At 33.8% G+C, this 19,430-nt stretch overlaps 1 protein-coding gene and 1 non-coding gene across 3 annotated transcripts in view; both read left to right on the top strand.

The window, feature by feature from the left end:
- The window catches only part of IPO11 (importin 11), a 172,434-nt gene that overhangs the window by 23,744 nt on the left and 129,260 nt on the right, over window positions 1–19,430 (top strand). For both annotated transcript variants that reach the window (XM_069492182.1, XM_069492183.1), the window contains 4 exons: window positions 2,019–2,119; window positions 9,460–9,532; window positions 11,602–11,805; window positions 18,728–18,860. In XM_069492182.1, coding sequence (XP_069348283.1) covers window positions 2,019–2,119; window positions 9,460–9,532; window positions 11,602–11,805; window positions 18,728–18,860 — 511 coding nt within the window. The remainder of the gene's footprint in view (window positions 1–2,018; window positions 2,120–9,459; window positions 9,533–11,601; window positions 11,806–18,727; window positions 18,861–19,430) is intronic.
- LOC138398494 (U6 spliceosomal RNA) lies at window positions 2,220–2,325 on the top strand. Its single transcript, XR_011235984.1, has one exon. It is a non-coding gene; the product is annotated as a U6 spliceosomal RNA (small nuclear RNA).

A 19,430-nucleotide genomic window follows, 5' to 3' on the forward strand; every position in this document is an offset into this window, starting at 1 on the left:
GAGTTTTTTGTTAAATTTAAGAAGATATTGGTCATGCCTGTAAGGGAAATTAAGTGTTTAGAGTCATACTTGTTATTCTGAATATAACATGAAAATTGGCTATTCGACTCAGTAACAAAAAGGTAAAAAAAGAGATTGATTTTAAGATAATAAAAATATCTTGCTTTTTAATATAATCCCAGCATCATGTTTGTAAATTTTGAGCAAAGTATAAATCTTCAGAAAGTTTCTGTCTTTACTCCCTGTATGCTTATTTAAGTGAATATGCTCTGTAATTAGCCTTCTGCTTTTTTCAGGCCAAAATATAAAACTTTTAGAATTTCTTACTTTAGTTACTGCTGGACCTTAAAAACCACCAGATTTAAAAGCTGTTGTATTTAAGTCAAGTCTTCATGTTTCCTTCTACTCACCGTCTTGGCACATTTAATTCATTTAGCCGAGCTATCCGTTCTAGTCTGCCAAATTTGTATACCTGATCTTGGACTTATGTTCCAGTCCTGTTATTCAAAGTACTTTAATATATTTCTACTTGGATTGACATCTGCAACTTGACTTTTCTTGGTTCCCCAAGGATGCCTGAGACGGACTGAATGAGACCTACCAACTTCCACAATATTCCCACATTAATTCCATTCATTCACTCATTTGCTTAATAGATAAGTATGAAGTTTTCTGCTGTGCCAGGCGCTATGCTAGATTAGAGTCCAGGCATGAGACAAGACTCTGTCTAGTGCTGAAGGTAGACATGTAATGTGTCAAAGTCAAGTGTGATGAATGTGGTGAAAGAAAACTACATTCTTTCTTTTATAATGGAGACCCAAAAGAGGGACTCTGACTTAGTTGTCAGGGGTCTTAAGGAATAAATGAAAGTTATACACCTATCTTTATAATTTTTTTTTTTTTGGTATGTGCACATGATTTTCTAAAATGTTTAACATATATTTTCCTGTAGCAAAGAACATACTTCCACATCATTATTTTTGGCTTTGGGATTTTCCCACACAAGGTTGTGTATAGAAGAGGTCTTCTCTGGGGATTTGAGTTGATTTTGGTCTGAGGTATAGTGTAATTGCATTCATTGTTTAGTGAGTACGTAACACATTCATTCCTACATTTTTCTTATCACCAACTATTCTAGATAAGAATTAAAGTATTTTATATTTCTTTGTAGAAAACTTATTATTGTAATGTTTTAAATTACAGTTAAATATTAGTTTTACTATTCCTTTTATTTACCTGTACATTTATTTAGAATTGCTGGTAGTAAGGTCTTTGTAATGTTCTGACTGAAATTTTTAAAGGTCACGGAACAATTGTAATTTTCCCCTTGATTATTAAGATCCTGTTGCATGATTTAGCTTGCACAGTTATTTTTATGGTCTCTTACTACTGTGCAAAGTGAGGGCTTGTGTGGGTTATTATTATTATTTGGATTAACACAGTGAATACATTTTTTGAGCAGTGGTTAATTTTGAGATGAAATTATTCACATCGCATCTGGTTTATATCACTTAAAAATGTTCTGCTGTCAAACTTACTTGTAAGCATAATTGTGTTGCTATGAAATAGGTTGTTTATTTCATAGCATGTATTAACAACCCAGGGGCTTTGTCTCCTTAGAACTCTTTGATGTACTGTAGTGGGTCTACTTTTTCTTTTTTAATTTAGAAGTTATTTATTTTTATTGGATGTGTGTGGGGTTATTGTATTCATTTTAAATATAATTAGGTTTGCTTATTTCCGGATTTACTTTTTTACTAGAAAAATTTTCAAACATACCTAAGAGCAGAATAGTATATTGAATTTCCACATATTCATTACTCAGCATAAAAAATTAACATGCTATGAATTCTTACATGAATTGCAGAACTGTATATATTTAGAAAATATCAATATGATATTGTAGTGATAAAATTTAAACATTTAATTGAATGATCTATCCATACTTCGTTGTGGGTATATTAATCATTTTTTCACTAATTACATGTTCATTCTAATACTGTGTTTTTTATTTACAGAATATTTTCACAAACCATACACTGGATATAAATGTAAGGTGGCTTGCTGTGCTGTATTTTAAAAATGGAATTGATCGCTATTGGAGACGTGTAGCACCTCAGTAAGTTCCATTGCTCCCCTAACATCCTCCCCTCCAGTGTATTTCTTTCTGAATTCAGGAAAGTTTAAGAATGTACCTATTTATGTAAAAGAATGCGTTAGTACTTACTTTTGCAGCACATATACTAAAATTAGAACAATACAGAGAAGATTAGCATGGTCCCTATAGAGGATAACATGGGAATTCATGAAGTGTTTGATATTTAAAAGAAAAAAATATTAAAAAAGTGTGTTCACTACTGAAAAACACAAGTATTCTACATAGTTAATTACAGATCAACAGCTATATTATTGTTTTTCTTCATGGATTTTTTTCTCTGTGTTTGTGTCATGTTGGCCTTCTGTTTTTGAGGATGATGCTGAGTGAATCATGTTGGAAAAAACCCTTTTTTTCCCTCCCCTTAAAAGAAGTATAAGTCAGGTTTGGTGGCAGTTGTCCCACCTCCTCTAGAGGCTGAGGCAGAAGGATTGCTTTAGTTCAGGAGTTCAAGACCAGCTTGGGCAACAGAGCGAGACCTTGTCCCAAGAAAAGAAAGTATAAGGTTAGGTTAGGATTTAGAAAAAAGCCACTGAGAAGGAAATCCCTGGTCATTTCTGAACCAACTGGATGTTAATTCCTGAGTCTTCAGCATTCTTGCCTGAGTTGGGAATGGGGTAGTATATATACGTTTGTAATCTCTTTATATTCCATTGTAACTGCCATGCCGGTGGGTAAGTTAGCAGATTTCTCTTAATAGTTAATTACATGTTATATATTTGATTGAAAGACAGTGTAGACATGACCCTGGCATTTGTTTGATAGAAATATAAGTAGTGAACTTTGCTGAAGAAGTAATGTGATCTTTGTTCTCCAGTAGATGGCACTATAGCTCTGTAAATTCTCATTCATAAACCCTTTCTAAAACCTAAGTCCTTCAAGGTGTGTATAAAACATGTCTTTGAATAATATTGGAAGCAAGTAGAATATTTTTATGCTGCACTTAGGATACTATGGTTTAAAGCAAACCCATCTCATCTTTTTGTTAAGGATTAATTTGTGATTTTGGGAGAAATGAAGTAGTTTATGATGAAAAATTGTACATTATTGATTATAGGAAATGACCCAGCAGTACAAACATTTCTACTGTTCTATTCCATTAAATTTTACATGTCTCCTAAAATTCATTTTGTTTTAATGATTATATAAAAAATATATATAAATGACCGTTTTGAATGGAGAGTAAATTATGATTGAATATTTTAGCTTGTACTTTTACATAAAGAATTAAAAGCTGGAATTTAGCTTAAGTTTAAAAAGTTAGGGAGAAATCATACAGCATTAGGTAGTTAAGTCCCAAGCTGTTTCTTTTAGTACATATTTGAGATAAAAGCTAGGAAGGAGGTGAATGTACTTAGAAAAGGGAGTGAGAATGTCAGATTAGTAATTGAACTTTTTTTTCATGTTTTTTGAGACAGGGTCTCATTCTGTCACCCTGGTTGGAGTGCAGTGGTGTGATCATAGCTCACTGCAACATCGAACGCCTGGGCTCAAGCTATCCTTCTGCTTCAGCCTCCTGAGTAGCTGAGACTATAGGTTCACACTACCACGTCGACTTATTTTTTAATATTTTGTGGAGATGGGGTCTTGCTATGTTGCCCAGGCTGGTTTTGGATTGCTAGTCTCAAGCAGTCTTCTTTGCTCATCCTCCCTAAGTGTCAGGATTATAGGCATGGGCTTCCAGGCCTGGCCAGTAACTGAATTTATATTTAAATTTGAAACACTTAAAAAAATCTATTTGTTATGTTCTTATCTAAGTTTAATCTTATATAGTTCCTACTCTTACCATTATTTTCACAGAATGAGAGTTAACTAACTTAAACTTATATATCGTTACTATACACAATGCAGTTTACCTGGGTCCTATATAATTAGATACTATTAAATTCCTGCTTGGGATATAGTCTTAATTCATCTATTGATGACGTGCATAAAATTAAAGTTGGAAAGTTAACTATTATTGGAAAATTAATGAACACATGACTTTTCTCCAGGTTAATGGCTTATTTTTTTAATGTGTATACAGATGGTACCCAATTTACGATGGTTTGATTTAATAATTTTTTAACTTTACTATGGTTGTGAAAGCATATGAATTCAGTAGCAACTGTACTTTGAGTACCCATACAGCCATTCTGTATTTCACTTTCAGTACAGTACTTAATAAAGTACTTGAGATATTTATCACTTTATTATAAAATAGGCTTTGTGTTAGATGAGGTTGCCCAGCTGTAAGCTAATGTAAGGGTTCTGGGCATGTTTAAGGTAGGCTTAGCTAAGCTATGATGTTTGATATGTTAGGTATATTAAACGCATTTTTAACTTAACAATATTTTCGATTTCCAATGGATTTATTGGGATATAACCCCATTGTAAGGAGCATCTGTATATTTTTTGCGTGGTTTCTATCTCTCTATTTTCATATCTAGTCATTATGTTATATACTTTTAATTAGAATTATGAAAACCATGGAAATTGGTGAACTTGGCATAAAAGGAAACTTGAATTTAAAGCTTGAAGCAAAACATTACAGGAGAAAAACATTATGTCAGGGATTTGATGATAGAAGGGAGTTATTAAAGCTGGAAAGTACGGCTTGTTTATAAAAGGGTTAAAGAGATCATTTCTCATGGGAAGACAAAGGCCTGTATTGGGCTTGACTCCTAAATGTTTATCTTAATCTTGTTTTCTCATTTGAGTAAGTCACTGTTAAGGTTTTTGTGAACTTTCATTGAAGTATGATATATAACATACTTAAAAAGTACACATATGAAGGGTGTGGTTTGAAAGTTTATAATATGAACACACCTGTGTAACTGCCACTTGCAACTAGGTAGAACACTGTTGGCACTCCAGAAGCTATTTGCACGTAAGTGCATTTTATTGCCATTTATATTCACATGTATGTTCGGCTTTAGTAGATAACTATCAACTAGTTTTTCAGACTGTTTATACTGATTTGTGCTCCCATCAACATGTGAGTGTTGGCATTTGCTCCACATTCTCAATAGTTGGTCTGATCTTTCATTCTAGTCATTCGGGTGGGCTTGGTAATTTTAGTTTGCATTTTCCTAATGAACAGTGAGTACCTTTTATATTCTTATTGGTCATTTGGGTATGCTCTTCTGTGAAGGGCCTGCCATTTGCACATTAAAATAATTTGGGTTATCTTATTGATCGATTTTTGGGACTTTATATATATTTTGGATATGAGTCCTTTGTCGAATATACATATTGAAAATATCTTCTCCAACTTCGTAACTTGGCTTTCACTTCTATAATTGTGTCTTTTTATTAACAGTTCTTAATTTTAATGAAGTTTAACTACCTTTCTTTTATGATTAGTTCTTTTGGGACCTAGTTGTGAAATTTTTGCTCAGCCCAGGGTCACAAAAATATTCTGTTTTCTACTAGAAGCTTTGTTTTACTTTTCTCATTTAGGGGTATATCCATCTGGAATTTATTTTTGTGGAAGGTGCATATATGAAGCAGAGGCAGCAACATATATTCTTTTCCCATTGCATTACAATGGTACCCTTGTTATACAGGCACTTTATATGTTTCAGTCTGGTTTGGATTCTCAGTTTTGTCCTATTGGCCTATTTGTCTATCCTTATGCTAGTTATTTTTCCTTATAAGGCTTGATGTACTTTATATTAATTTTTTGGATTTAATTTGCTGTTATTTTTCTAGATTCTTGAGATGGACACCTAGAGAATTTTCAGTTTTTCTTCTTATATATGCATTTAAAGCATTAAGGCTTTTCTTGTAATAGTGACTTTAGTTTCACAAGTCTTAATATGTAGTATTTTCATTATCATTCAGTTAAAAATATTTTAAAATTTCCTGTGTGATTTCTTTTTGGAACTATAGGTTAATTAGAAGTATATTACCTAATTTCCAAATATGGGGCTTTTTAGTTACTTTTTTATTACTGATTTCATTCTTTGAAATATGCTATCTTCCTTTATGATCCAACATAAAGTCTTGGTGAATCTTTTATATGCACTTGAGAAGAAAATGTGTTTTGCTGTTGTGGATTATAGTGTTTTCTATGTCAATTAGGTCAAATTTGTTAATTGTGCTATTCAAATCTTATGTGTCCTTCTTGATTTTGTGCTTTTTCCATCAGTTATTGAGAGAAGTGTGTTAATCTCTAAATATGATTATGAACTTGCCTACTTTTTCTTTTTCTTCTGATTTTGGTCTTTCTATATTAAGGCTCTATATAAACTCGGGGTTTTTATTCCTGTTTAATCGACCTTATCATAATTATGAAATGTTTCTCTTTATCTCTAGTAATATGTTTTAGCTTAAAGTCTAGTTTGTCTGTTATTAATAGAGCCACATCAGCCTTCTTATGATTAGTATTTGCATGGTATATCTTTTCCTGCTTTTTTGTTTCAGTGATGTGTGTTGTTCTATTTAAAATGTGTTTATCATAAACAGCAAATAGTTGGATTTTGTTTTTTATCCGATATAAGCGTCTTTTAATTTTAGCATTACATCCATTTACATTTAATGTAATCAATAATATAGTTGAGGTTAAATCTACCACCCACACATTGTTTTCTATTTGTCTGTGATCTTTGTTCCTTTTTTTTTTTTTTCTTGTCTAACTTTGGCTTATAGTAGTTCCCTCTTCTCTGGGGATAATAGGTTCTAAGACTGCCAGTGGATGCCTGAAACTGGGGGTAGAACTGAACCCTTCGATCTGATAACAAGACAGCTACTAAATGACTAATGGGCAAGTAGCATATTTTACATGGATATGCTGGACAAAGGGGCAGGTAGTTCACGTCCCAGGCTGGACAGAGTAGGATGGTGGGAGATTTCATCATGCTACGCAAAATGATGTGCAGTTTAAAACTTAGCAGTGTATATTTCTGAAGTTTTCCATTTACTATCTTTGGACCTCGTCTGACCCACAGAAAGCAAAGTTACAGATAAGGAGGGAAAACAAATTTTTTATTCCTCAGTTTTTCCCCCTAAAAGCTTGTTTAGTACATGTTTATTGCTCAAGTGGTTTTCCTACATGTTATAACATGCATCCTTTGAGACTATCCTTATATTAGTACTTTACTTTTTCTAAATAATGCAAGAACCTTGTAATAATACTTTATGTAGACATTCCTGTTTTTAATGATGTTGTTGTTGTATACTTTAATTCTGCATATATTTTAAATCCTACAAAATGTTATTTTATATTGTCTTGTCAACAGTATTCGTTTAAATTTACCTTTCTAGTGTTCTTCATTTCTTTCACTGTTGCCGTGCTTTGCTTCCATCTGGGTCTGTTTGTCTTCTGCCTGAAGAACTGCTGTTATTATTTTTTTAAGGGCTCATCTGCTGTCAGTGAACCCTCTCAGAAGCAGAAATGCTTTTTTTGTCATTATACTTTAATCTGGATATTTTCCACTGACCTGTCTTCCAGTTTGTTACCTTTATTTCACTTTTTTTTAAATCAGCTCTGGGATTTCCCTTTGATATTTAAAAAAAAATAGATTCCAGTTATCTGGTGAAATTCTTCACCTTATTTTCTTGAATATATTTATAATTATTTTAAGTGTGATTTTGGTAACTACAATGTCTGTACTCCTGTTTTTGTGTTTTGGTTTCAGTCATTTTTTCCTATGTGTTGGTATGCTTAGTAAATTTTGATTGAATGCCGAACATCATGTAGTTAAAATTGGAGGGGATTTGAATTCTGTTATCTTTCTTCAGAGAGAATTTAATTTTCTTTGAGCAAGCAAATGGAGTATGACTTCAACCTTGGTACAGTTGAGGGTGATCTCTTTCTCGTTTACTGTTAATTGCAGGTTTCAGCCTCCCTGAGGTTTCAAGTGCAAGTCTTGGTTGTTTACCACACTGCTTTGGTGGGCTGTGAACTTTAATTATTGTCTCTTCTGCACTGTAAGACCTGCTGAAATCTCTCCTTAGCTCTTTAGTTTCCTAGCTGCTGCTTTCAGCTTAATTTCTTGTGGATACATGCCTAAAGGGGAAAAGTACTATTTAATGGTTCATCACAGTTTATTCCCTTCTCTGAGACCTAGATCCTTCAAGTCCTGGCTGCCTGGATTGTTTTTAGGTCCTGTATTAGTTTCCTGGGGCTGCTGTAACAAATCGCCACAACTTGGTGGCTTAAGATTACAACAGAAATTTATGCTCTTGCAACTCAGGAGACAAGTTCAAAATCAAGGTGTTGGCAAGGTTGGGCACCCTCTGAAGATTCTAGGAAAGAATTCTTCCATGTCTCCCTAACTTCTGGTGGTGGCTGGCAATCCTTGGTGTTTCTTCGTTTGTAGTTGCATCACTCTAATCTCTGCCTTCATTGTCACATGACTGTCTTTCCTGAGTCTCCTCTGTGTCCAGATTTTCCTCTTCTTATAAGGACATTAGTCATTGGATTAGGGCTCAGTGGAATTCAGTATGACCTCATCTTAACTTGATTACATCTGCCAAGATTCTATTTCCAAATAACATCACATTCACAGATACTTGGGTTTAGGATTTAAGCATTTCATTTTGTGGGGACACGATTCAGTTTGCAACAGATGCCTTCAACTTTTTTTTTGTTTTTTAAAAATTGAATACAACTTTTATAGCTGATCTTGTTGGGATGATTTGTCTCAAACCAGCTATTCCATGATAACCAGAATGGAAAACCTTAAAATGAGGCTTTAAAATTTAATTAAAAAGTAAACAATAAATTCATACACTTCAGAACTCAGCATGTATAAGGTCTTATACAGTGAATATACTTCCCTCTGTCCTTTAGCTTTCTAGTTTTCTTTTTCATATGCATTCAACATTATTAATATTGTGTTTATTCTTTCCAGAGAGGTAAAATGGAAGGTTTTGAACTAGTGGATTTCTAATAAGTCTTCCATCCCAAATAGTCTCTGATTCTAAATCTTTTTTTCCTATAAACCTCACTCAAATTTTATGAAAAAAGCCAGTGGAAGAACAGTACTTACTTATATAGATTTTTCTTTTAGCCAGGCATTAAATGTTCTTGTAGGAAACTATTTTTACATCAATAAAAGTGAACATCAAATATCATATTAATTACTCTGGATTTGTCTTATTTCCTGTTGTTCCTATTTATTCAGTTGTAAAGGAATTGTATGCTTTGACTTAATCAATGTGCCATTATTCAAATAACGGAAAAATGCTGTTTGTTTACCAAAACCAATCAGGACACATGTTTAAAAAGCTTTTTCATTGTTAAAATTCGTAGTAGTGTTTACCTGCGTTTATTATTAGGTGGCATTATTTTGTGTAGTAAACATATCTTTTTACAGTGCCCTCTCAGAGGAGGAGAAAACTACTTTGCGGGCAGGGCTCATCACCAACTTCAATGAACCAATAAACCAGGTTAGTGAGAAAATGAATGATAATTACTCTTTATTCTTCCTCTTCTCTTAATTTTTGCTTCTTTTCCAAACTAATTTTGTTTCTGGCACTAAAAATAAAATCTTACTTACTACACTGTTTTTATTTGTGGTGTTTGTATACACATCTTTGTTGGTTTTTAAATTTCAAGATACAGTTGTAGCTGTTAAGAATTTTGCCTAGATTTGGCTATTATTGAAAACTCAGAGGTTGTTTTAAGGTATACTCGTATACTTCTCAGTTTTTCAGTTTTTGAGCCAGTATTGAAAGCAAACCTTATGTGCCACCTAATGACATTTTGGTCAACAATGGACTACATGTACTATGGTGGTCCCATAGGATTATAACGGAACTGAAAAATTCCTATTGCCTAGTGACATCGAAGCTGTCCTAAAGTTGTGCAACACATTACTCTATAGTTTGTGGTGATGCTAGTGTAAACAAGCCTACTGTGCTGCCAGTCATATAAAAGTATAGCACATATAGTTACTCTACGATGTTCACACAATGATGGAATTGCCTAATGACACATTTTTCAGAACATTATCTCTGTTGTTAAATGATACATGGCTATCTTTATAGTCTTACTGCATAGGGATTAGTTTTGATGATTTGGATTATCTTCCCTGCCACTTTTTAAAAAAGACCACAGGATGGCTTTAGGTTTTTATCTATTTCCTACATCCATCACATTTTCAGTATTCTCACCACTCTGTGGCAGATGTGTAGTAGATTATACAGTTTTATTTTTTCTCATAGCGAAGTTTTTCTTCTCAGAATAAAGTAAGTTTTGTTTATGGGTACAAGCATTCTTAAGTTTTTCCAAAGTAATTTGTTATACTTGATTCTTTTAACTCACATATTAAAGTATACGGTATTTGGCAGTACTTCTGATGCAGTTTCATCTTGACCTGTTTAAATGATCTCATTTGTCTGCTTTGCATTTCCTAGACAGAGGAGATGAGGGTAATGGAGAAGAAGGGAATTATTTTCATTGGGGCAGAAAGTGGTTGGGAAGGGTTTGGGTGATTGAGAAGTAAACCACTGTCTAGCTGTTATGGCAACTAACATTTGGGAAACACTGATCTATAGAAATGTCATTATTTAAATACCTAATATTTGATGTTTGTTTCTACTCTTCAGTCAGTAGTTCTTAAACTTAGTGGTCGCAGGACTTCCTTATACTGCTAAAATTAAAGACTTCAAAGGGTTGTATCTGTTGGTATTTACTGTTTTAGAAATTAAAAAATATTAGTTATTTAAAAAATAATAAAACCATACTTGTTAACATAAATAGTTTTTTAAGAAATGAGCAATAAATTAGGGAGAAGGATGGCATTGTTTTGCATTTTTGCATCTCTTCAGCATGTGGCTATTTAAAAGAAGACATCTAGATTTTCATATTTGCTTGTTTACTCTGTTGTGATATACTGTTTTGGTAGAATTTAGATGAAGAAAACTTAGCTTCAAACTGACATGTAATTGGGAAAGGGAGGACCTCATAGACCCCCAGAAGGGTTCTAGGCCTCCCAGGGGTCCATGAACCACACTTTGAGAAACACTGTCTTAAGTAGTCATTTGGTGAAATTTTAATTATTTTTGTTAAATGAATAATTAACCACATAGGCCAGGTGCAGTGGCTCACGCCTGTAATCCTAGCACCCTAGGAGGCCAAGGTGGGCAGATCGTTTGAGCTCAGAAGTTCGAGACCATCTCTGAGCAAGAGTGAGACCCTGTCTCTACTAAAAATAGAAAGAAATCAGCTGGACAACTAAAAATATATAGAAAAATATTAGCCGGGCATGGTGGTGCATGCCTGTAGTCCCAGCTACTTGGGAGGCTGAGTGAGGAGGATTGCTTGAGCCCAGCAGTTTGAGGTTGCTGTAAGCTAGGCTGACGCCACCGCACTCTAGCCCAGGCAGCAGAGCTATACTTTGTCTCAAAAAAAAAAAAAAAAACAAAAACCCCACAGGTAGTTTTTAACTATGAATGCATTCCTTATCCATTGACTTGATTTCATATGTTTATTTCTGATAATTTTTTCTTTCTAGATTGCAACTCAAATTGCAGTGCTGATCGCAAAAGTTGCTAGATTGGATTGTCCCAGACAGTGGCCCGAACTGATTCCCACTCTTATAGAGTCTGTTAAAGTCCAGGATGATCTTCGACAGCACAGAGCATTACTTACCTTCTATCATGTTACCAAGACACTGGCATCTAAACGACTTGCTGCTGATAGAAAATTATTTTATGATGTAAGTGATTTAACACAGTTAAATTTGATTATGAAAATTGTGCTATTTGTATAAAAATGACTACAGTTTTACTTTTGTTAATATTTTATTGAAAGATGATGAATTCTTTTTAATTTTATGCTAGGCAGTGATATGAATGGAAAGATCACTTAGTTGCCAGTGAGGAAGATTGGTTGGTAGGGCACAGTCTGAAGGCAGAGATCAGTTTGAGGCCATTAGAGTAGTTCAGATAAGATGATAAATATCTTAAATCAAGCAGTGGTAAAGGGAACAATAAAGTGGGCGTAGAGTTGACATTTAGGAAATAGAATTGACATGTCTAGGTAATTGATGCATATAGGGCAAATGTAGGAAGAAGTCATCTAACAAAACTGGGAGGTGATAGCCCTTTATCAGTTGTTTTTGCACCATTTGTTGAAAGATATTCCTTTCTCCGTTTGCTTGCTCTGGTGCTTTGTATTTAACTATTTTTGACCTTTCAAAATAGTGATTTTTATATTATTCAACCTAATATTTTGGACTGCACCATGTAGTAGTACTAGTGAATCTGGAAGTATTTTTAATAGTGTTCTTGCTTACCTTTGGTACTTATAGAGAAATTAAAGATGTTTAACTTGAAATCTTATATAGTCACATGATCAAGCTCAAGAAAATGATTTCAGGTGTGTTCTGAACCATGCTGCTCTGCAGAAAAAATAGACTAACATAGTGTTTGTAGAAAGATTTTTTTTTTTTTTTGTCTTTCCTTCCTTCCAGCAAATGCACAATATTTATTGCTCTTGCTTTTCCCCAATGAGCTGGCTTTTCTCTGGGAGCTTTCAGAGTTCCTTGTGCTTCTGAATTTAGCATGTGGTCTTAAACAGCCGTTTCCAGGCCTCTTTTCTTCTGACTTCTCCTCTGCTCTCTAGTTCACCTTCCATGATTAAGTGATGCTTCATCCTTTAAAGAACGAGATAGCTTGGTCCTATGTGGAAAGGAATCAGTGAAGAGTATGCAGCATGTAGAAGAGACAGTATCTAATGGAGGGGGAGCCAAGTGAAGAGAGAGTTCTAGAGGAAAATACATGTCCTGGTTTGATTCATTTTATATTGCCTTTATCTCTCCTCCAAGAGTTGGCCTACTTTTTGTCTCTTGAGCAGTCTGTTTTGTCCTGGACTCGCAGTGTAGTTCCTCATTTTTGAGAGTGGACTAGGGAAGGGGGAGAGGGAAGAGCTGTTTGAGCTGTTTTCCGTGTTAAGGATATTAGTTTTCAATCTGTCACAAACAGATTAAGAGGTTTCTGAGCCACACCTTTGTAATCCTCACTTTGAACATATGGCTTGGCAATCTGCATTTTTATTAATAACATTTGTTGTCCCAGTATTAGTGATGAATTATATCACTTTGATTTAAAGTTTTTTTGGTGCTAACTTTTCTTAAGGGAAAATTCTGAGCACAGTGGTCTTGCTGCTAAAAAAGTTTAAGACTTTTTGAAATGCTTAAAGAAATAAAACTTATGGTTTGCTTTTGATACTTCAAGGAGTTGAGGCTGCGTGCTTTTTTGTTAAAGTCATTAAGTAGTCAGTAGGTGGCACTGTTTCTTCTGGTTTAGAATGAAAATTCAACTACTTGGAGTTTTCATGAACCGGTATCTAAAATGTTTCATTAAATAGTTTATTTTCATTATGTCTCACTGAATATTCCTTTCTGTCTCCACATTTTTTAGAAGAAAATGTAGAAAAAATATTATTTACTTGCTTCATTACTTTCTCTGTTCCAGAGGAGCCTTCTATAAACCTTTATTAGCTGGTGTTTTCTGGAGCAGATAGAAAGTTTTATGTAGAGCTTGTGGATATACAATAGTTAACAGTGGTTTCTTCCTGTGTTACTTTCCTTTTTATTCATGTGGTTTCTTCCTTCTTTACCCATTTCCCCTTTTTTTTAGCTGTTTGGCTGAAAGGTGTTAAAAAAAAATTACTCAAACATTTATTAAAGATGGGAAGGCAGACTTTATTCGGGGGGGAACTACTACAATGGGGTTTTGCAGTAGGGGAGAGAGATTGGGCTCAACTCTGAATACAAGGAAAAGTGGGAATGTGTAGCCAAGGAGCAGGGGTACAAAAAAAATAGGGGGTGTTTGTGGATGGGAAATTACTAAGAGGAAACATCAGAGGTGAGGGGGGTTTCTGGCTAAACCGACTTGACAGGATTCTTGCTGAAGGCCACCTGATTAGATAATGAGGGTATCAGATGTTGAGGATTGGGGATTTTGGCTAAACCAATTTAGCAAAATTCTTGCTAAAATTGAGTGATATGAAGATAGACATTTTGGAAGTCAAAAAGTTTGAAGTCTATTTAGGAAGAAGATTCAGAAGAGCCTGACTAACATTTGGTCAAGAGGAGGATCTTTGTTAAAAGATAGTGCTGTTTCTTCTTCTTCATTCCAGTTATCTCTATTTGTTTGTTTAGTGATCTTTTGTAGTCTAGCTAAAAAGGATCTTGAATTGGAGCTTTAATAAATTCCTTATATCCTTAACTAGGTAAAACTTTGTAGAGATGGGGTCTCACAATGTTGCGCAGGCCGGTCTCGAACTCCTGGCCTCAAACTCCCCTCTGGCCTTGGCCTCCCAAAGTGCTAGGATTACAGGTGTAAGCTACCACACCTGGCCCAAATGTTTCTTAACCTACATGCTTGGGACCAGAAGTGTTTCACATTTTTTTTTGATTTTGGAATATTTGCATTATTCTTAGGTTGAACATCCCAAATTTGAAAATCTGAAATTTGAAATGCTCCAATGAGCATTTCTTTGAGCAGTGCTCAAAAAGTTTCAGATTTTGAAGCATTTTGGATTTTCTGATGTGGGTTTCTCAATCTGTAGTTCTTTCATACTAAGTACTACTTTTCAGGGCCAGAAGGGATCAAGATCTAACTTTGCCATTAATATCTATAAACCTCATTACATTGTTTATTTTATTTTTGTGAGAAGTAGAGATGAAAATTTCAAACACAGATGAAAATTGCTTAGGATGGAATGGAGTAGAAACTTTGATTACTTGAATTACTGAACTTTCTCAAATTATAAGTGGAAAGGAAGATGATTTTATGGAGCAAAATAGAATTTTATTTCAATGACTTTGATTCCATCATGATGAAATGCTTCCTTTCATCAAGCCTTAAGACCATAAGAATCTTTGGTACAGTACTCAGAGATGTTCTTTGGCATTTTTTGTTCTTTGGGGATGAGTGGAGAGGATTTTATATTTATTATGTATACTATAATTGGCACTATGTGTATGCAGGTGGTAGAATTCTATAAAGGAATGTTCTCCTGGTAACAGAAACAGTACCTGAAAAAATTATAACAGTTAAAACAGTTCTGCCCTTCTGCCACCATCATTATGAAATACTTTGAAAATAAATCAGACATGATTTCAAAATGCTATGCTCGTGATGTAGGGTAGTAAATTCTCCCTAATGTTTTCCTTCTCGAGCCTGTGTTATATTCTGTTTAGTCAACTCTTTTTTTTCAAGCTTAATCTTATTTTTAATTGAGGAACTAGGGAATGGTTACCATCACCATCTTTTTTTTTTTTTTTTTTTTTTATCGAGTCTGGTGTGCAGTGGTAGTGGAGGGTATTAAGAATTAGATAAAAGGTTCACTGGCTCTTATGACTAGTGAATGGGACCAGTTCCAAATTACATAAGCTATTACTTACATATATGTATATATATCTGAGAAAAACATAGGGTTTATATTAGCTATATCTTGCATGGATACTCTATGCAAACAATAGAATAAAAAGGACACATTTTTCTGTTGAGTGGTGTACAATAGAGGTGGTACTTCCTGAAGAATTTGTTACAGGAGATTCTAATTCAAGCAACTCATTATATTCATATTTATAGTAGTATTCACCTGGGTGAGTGTGTGGAAACATTTCACATTTCTGTAGTCATGAAAAGAAAATTTTACCGTTATCAAATTATTACATTAAACTTTCAGAGAACAGGATATACTGTATTGATATTGAACATATGGGATAGTATCTACTTAAAAATAGTTTATATTTTGACATCAGAGAGTTTAAGCAGAACTTAATTATACAAATAATGCTTATCTCTTTTATTAAATTACTATGTACCTAATTGCTAGTTACTATATCAAGAGGCATGAGAACATAGAGGGTAATATCTCAGGTTCTGAGCACCTTCCCTGGATTCAAATCCCATCTTTTCCTCTTATTAATCATGCTGTTTCCTCTTGGGCAAGTTACTTAATCTTTCTATGCCCACTGAATTTTCTTACTGTAAAAGGGGAATGATAATATTTACTTTTCAGATTGTGATGATTAAATACATTGATATAGACAAAGTGGTCTGAGTCGTGCTTAGTGCAGAGTAGGGTTTAATAAATATCTACTATTATTCTGTTAATATTATGTTATTTATCATATTTGTTAATCATTATGGATGTAATGATTCAGGATATAAATATTTATATCCTGAAAATATCTTTTAAAAGAATTTAAGTGACTTCAAGTAACACTGACAAAAAAAATCTCTCTATATAGGTAATCCTTTTGAACAATTTTAATAGACTCTATATGTAGAAGTTAATGTTAAACAGGTAGTTATAAGGAAGAGATGCAAAGGCCTATAAAATAATTCATCTCATCATTTTGTTGTAAGCAAAAAACTGATTTATGGTATAATAGCTTTTTGGTCTTATTTGAAATTTGGATATGGCACCGTTTGGGTTTTATTTTAGTTACTACACAAAAACAAAGTACAAAATGAATCTAAAAATTAAAGCCAAGGCTTTAGATTTCATATTTTTTGTTGTTGTTGAAAGATTTGCTACAATAAGAATTTTTACATCAGTTTAAAATTTAACTTTAGGTCTTCTGTAGAATTCCCATTCCTTCCCTGCCTCTAAATCCTTCTGTTTCTATTCTTTTACTTTCTACTGGCTAATGAAATATTTTTATGATTTATGTGTTTGGGGAAGTATAAGATGTTATATATTCTACAGTAAGTATAATGAAATTTAGAATAATAGATTTAGAATGATAGATTTTTCCAATTCAGGACATATATTTTAATCTTTTATTCTCTGAGAGGACTTGATTTACTAAGAAAAAAAATTATTTTTAGGGTTTATTGAAGTTATAAGTAAAGCTTACAAGTTTCCTGAAGTAAAGCTTTTTTTTCCTTATTTAAATTATTTCCCTTCTGATTACATTGAATGTTTGATTCTCTGATAACATTACTTCATGGGAAGATGCCACTTTTCAAATCTTACTTTTTATGGTACTGCTACTTGTGCTATAATCCTATGTTGATTGTGAGAATGATCACTAAAATATATTGGCTATAATGAAACATTAGGATTAAATAATTTGATTTAAATCTTTGAAATATTGCATGTGTACTCAAGAATATGCTAAAGTAGCTTAATAAGTAGTCATTGTACCTGTTGTCAAGTGTGTGTACAAAACAAAGGAAGGCCAAGGCCTAGCCCTGACTGATTTAGTTGGTAAAGATATAGTGAGCCACTTCAAGATTCAGAAAGTTTATTACTTAATTTGGATAGAGAAAGGAAGTTAGCCAAAGGTACCAGCTTCCTGTGGTCCACTTGTCTCACATGCCAAAAAGAATGACACCAAAACAAGAGAGAATGGATGATTCCAGTGGGACTTGTGGGCTTCTCCTTTGCTGGGAAGCCAATTATAGACTGTGGCTAAGTAGTTTTATATTCTGCAGTTCTATTTTAAGGGGAGTAGGGCAGAAAGCCTTATGCCTCTTCAGGACCTGAGATGTGATGAGAAGCTGTCTTATGGCACCCTAACAGAGGAAATAATCATGTAGAAGATGGTCTTATAGCAGTTTCTTACAAGCCTTCTATCCTATTGTATTCTCAGAGAATTGAAAGATGTTTTGCCAAGACCCACCTTAGCTAAGGTTCAAGCCTTTTACTGTGTGTTCTATGTAGATACATGCAAAGTTGCCAAGGGAATATGGTGAAGTTGTATTCCTATACTTATAAGCACAACACAGGCCCATTAAAAATAATGAATTGAAATAATGGACATAAAATTTGATTTTTCTGTAGAAACATTATTATGTTAACAGGATTACATCTGACTAGTTTCTGAGGCCAAACCTATAAAAGAGTACAATGTTTAGTCAAAATGGTATATTTATATCTTGAATAAGAAAAAGTATTCTGAAGTATGCTAAAGATAACTAAACATATATATATTCATCTACTTTTAATTTAAAGTAAATGGCCAGGTAGGCTCAGCTAGATTGCTTTGAGACTTTATGGAAAAAACTAAAGATACCACTGGAACAAACTCCCTCAAACTGGGAGCAGAGGTTAAGTGCATTCTCAGTGTGAGTCAGGTTTTTAAGTACCAGTACACAGTAGGAAAGCATCCTGAGAAGCCATGTGGTTTTTATGTCCCTGATTTTAAATACCCAAAAACCGTATAGATAGAACTGGCAGAACACAGAAATTTTGACTCCTTTGTATATTTCAGCATATTGATTTATTAGACATTCTCAATGACGGTCCATAAATCATTGTTTTTTTAACCTGAGGTTGCAGCTTATTAGTGGGAGGAAAAAGAGTAAAAATAGAATATATCATACTGTAGTGCAAGCATTTGACTAAGTATTGTTTTGAGAAACCAGTATTTTAGGTTTTAGGTGTTTGTGCACTAGTGTATTTGTGTTAGAGTGGCAGCTAGCATACACTATACTTGTTATGGTGAGTTGTGGCTACAATGTTTGAAACATTGCCATAATAGTCTTTGATTATTTCAAATCTCACTGAAAATGTTGCTTAATTGTAAAACCAAAAAGTATTGCTTTGTTGTTCTACTTTATTACTAAAATCTATACTATATGGTGAACAGATTTGTTACTGTTTCTTTGCAGTTAGCTTCTGGAATTTATACTTTTGCCTGCTCTTTGTGGAATCACCATACAGACACATTCCTGCAACAAGTTTCTTCTGGCAATGAAGCTGCAGTTCTAAGTGCACTAGAACGAACTCTACTATCCTTGAAAGGTACTATTAAACTTCATATGTTCATTTTTGAAATGTACCTCAGAACAATTACCAAATGGTTCCTTTGGATGGATTTTTCTGTTCCCAATTACACTAGGAAAATAAGGGGTTAATTTCTCCCTGAGAGATAAGGGCTTATTTGTAGTCTGTTGTTTTCTTTTGTGAGAATAGCTCTTCCTCTATCCTAACTTATTAGTTTTAATTTAAATTTTTTTAAATTTTTATACATTTGAGGGTACATGTGCAGTTTCGTTACATGGATACAGTGTGTAGGTATGGGCTTTTCGTGTAACCATCACCCGAATAGTGTTCATTGTTTCCAGTAAGTAATTTTTCACCCCTCGTCTCCATCCCACCCTCTCACCCTTTCAGGTCTCCAGTGTTATTTATTCTACTCTCTGTGTTCATGTGTACACATTATTTAGCTGACATTTATAAGTGAGAACATGTGCTGTTTGACTTTCTGTGTCTGATCTCAGGTAGTCTCTGTTACTTAGTACAACTCATTTTGCATGTTTCTCAGTTTAGCTTATCAGTTCTTTTATCCTTAGAATACCACCACACACTTTT

This window comes from Eulemur rufifrons, chromosome 17, assembly GCF_041146395.1.
Source record: "Eulemur rufifrons isolate Redbay chromosome 17, OSU_ERuf_1, whole genome shotgun sequence".
In the NCBI taxonomy this organism is placed as follows: domain Eukaryota; kingdom Metazoa; phylum Chordata; class Mammalia; order Primates; family Lemuridae; genus Eulemur; species Eulemur rufifrons.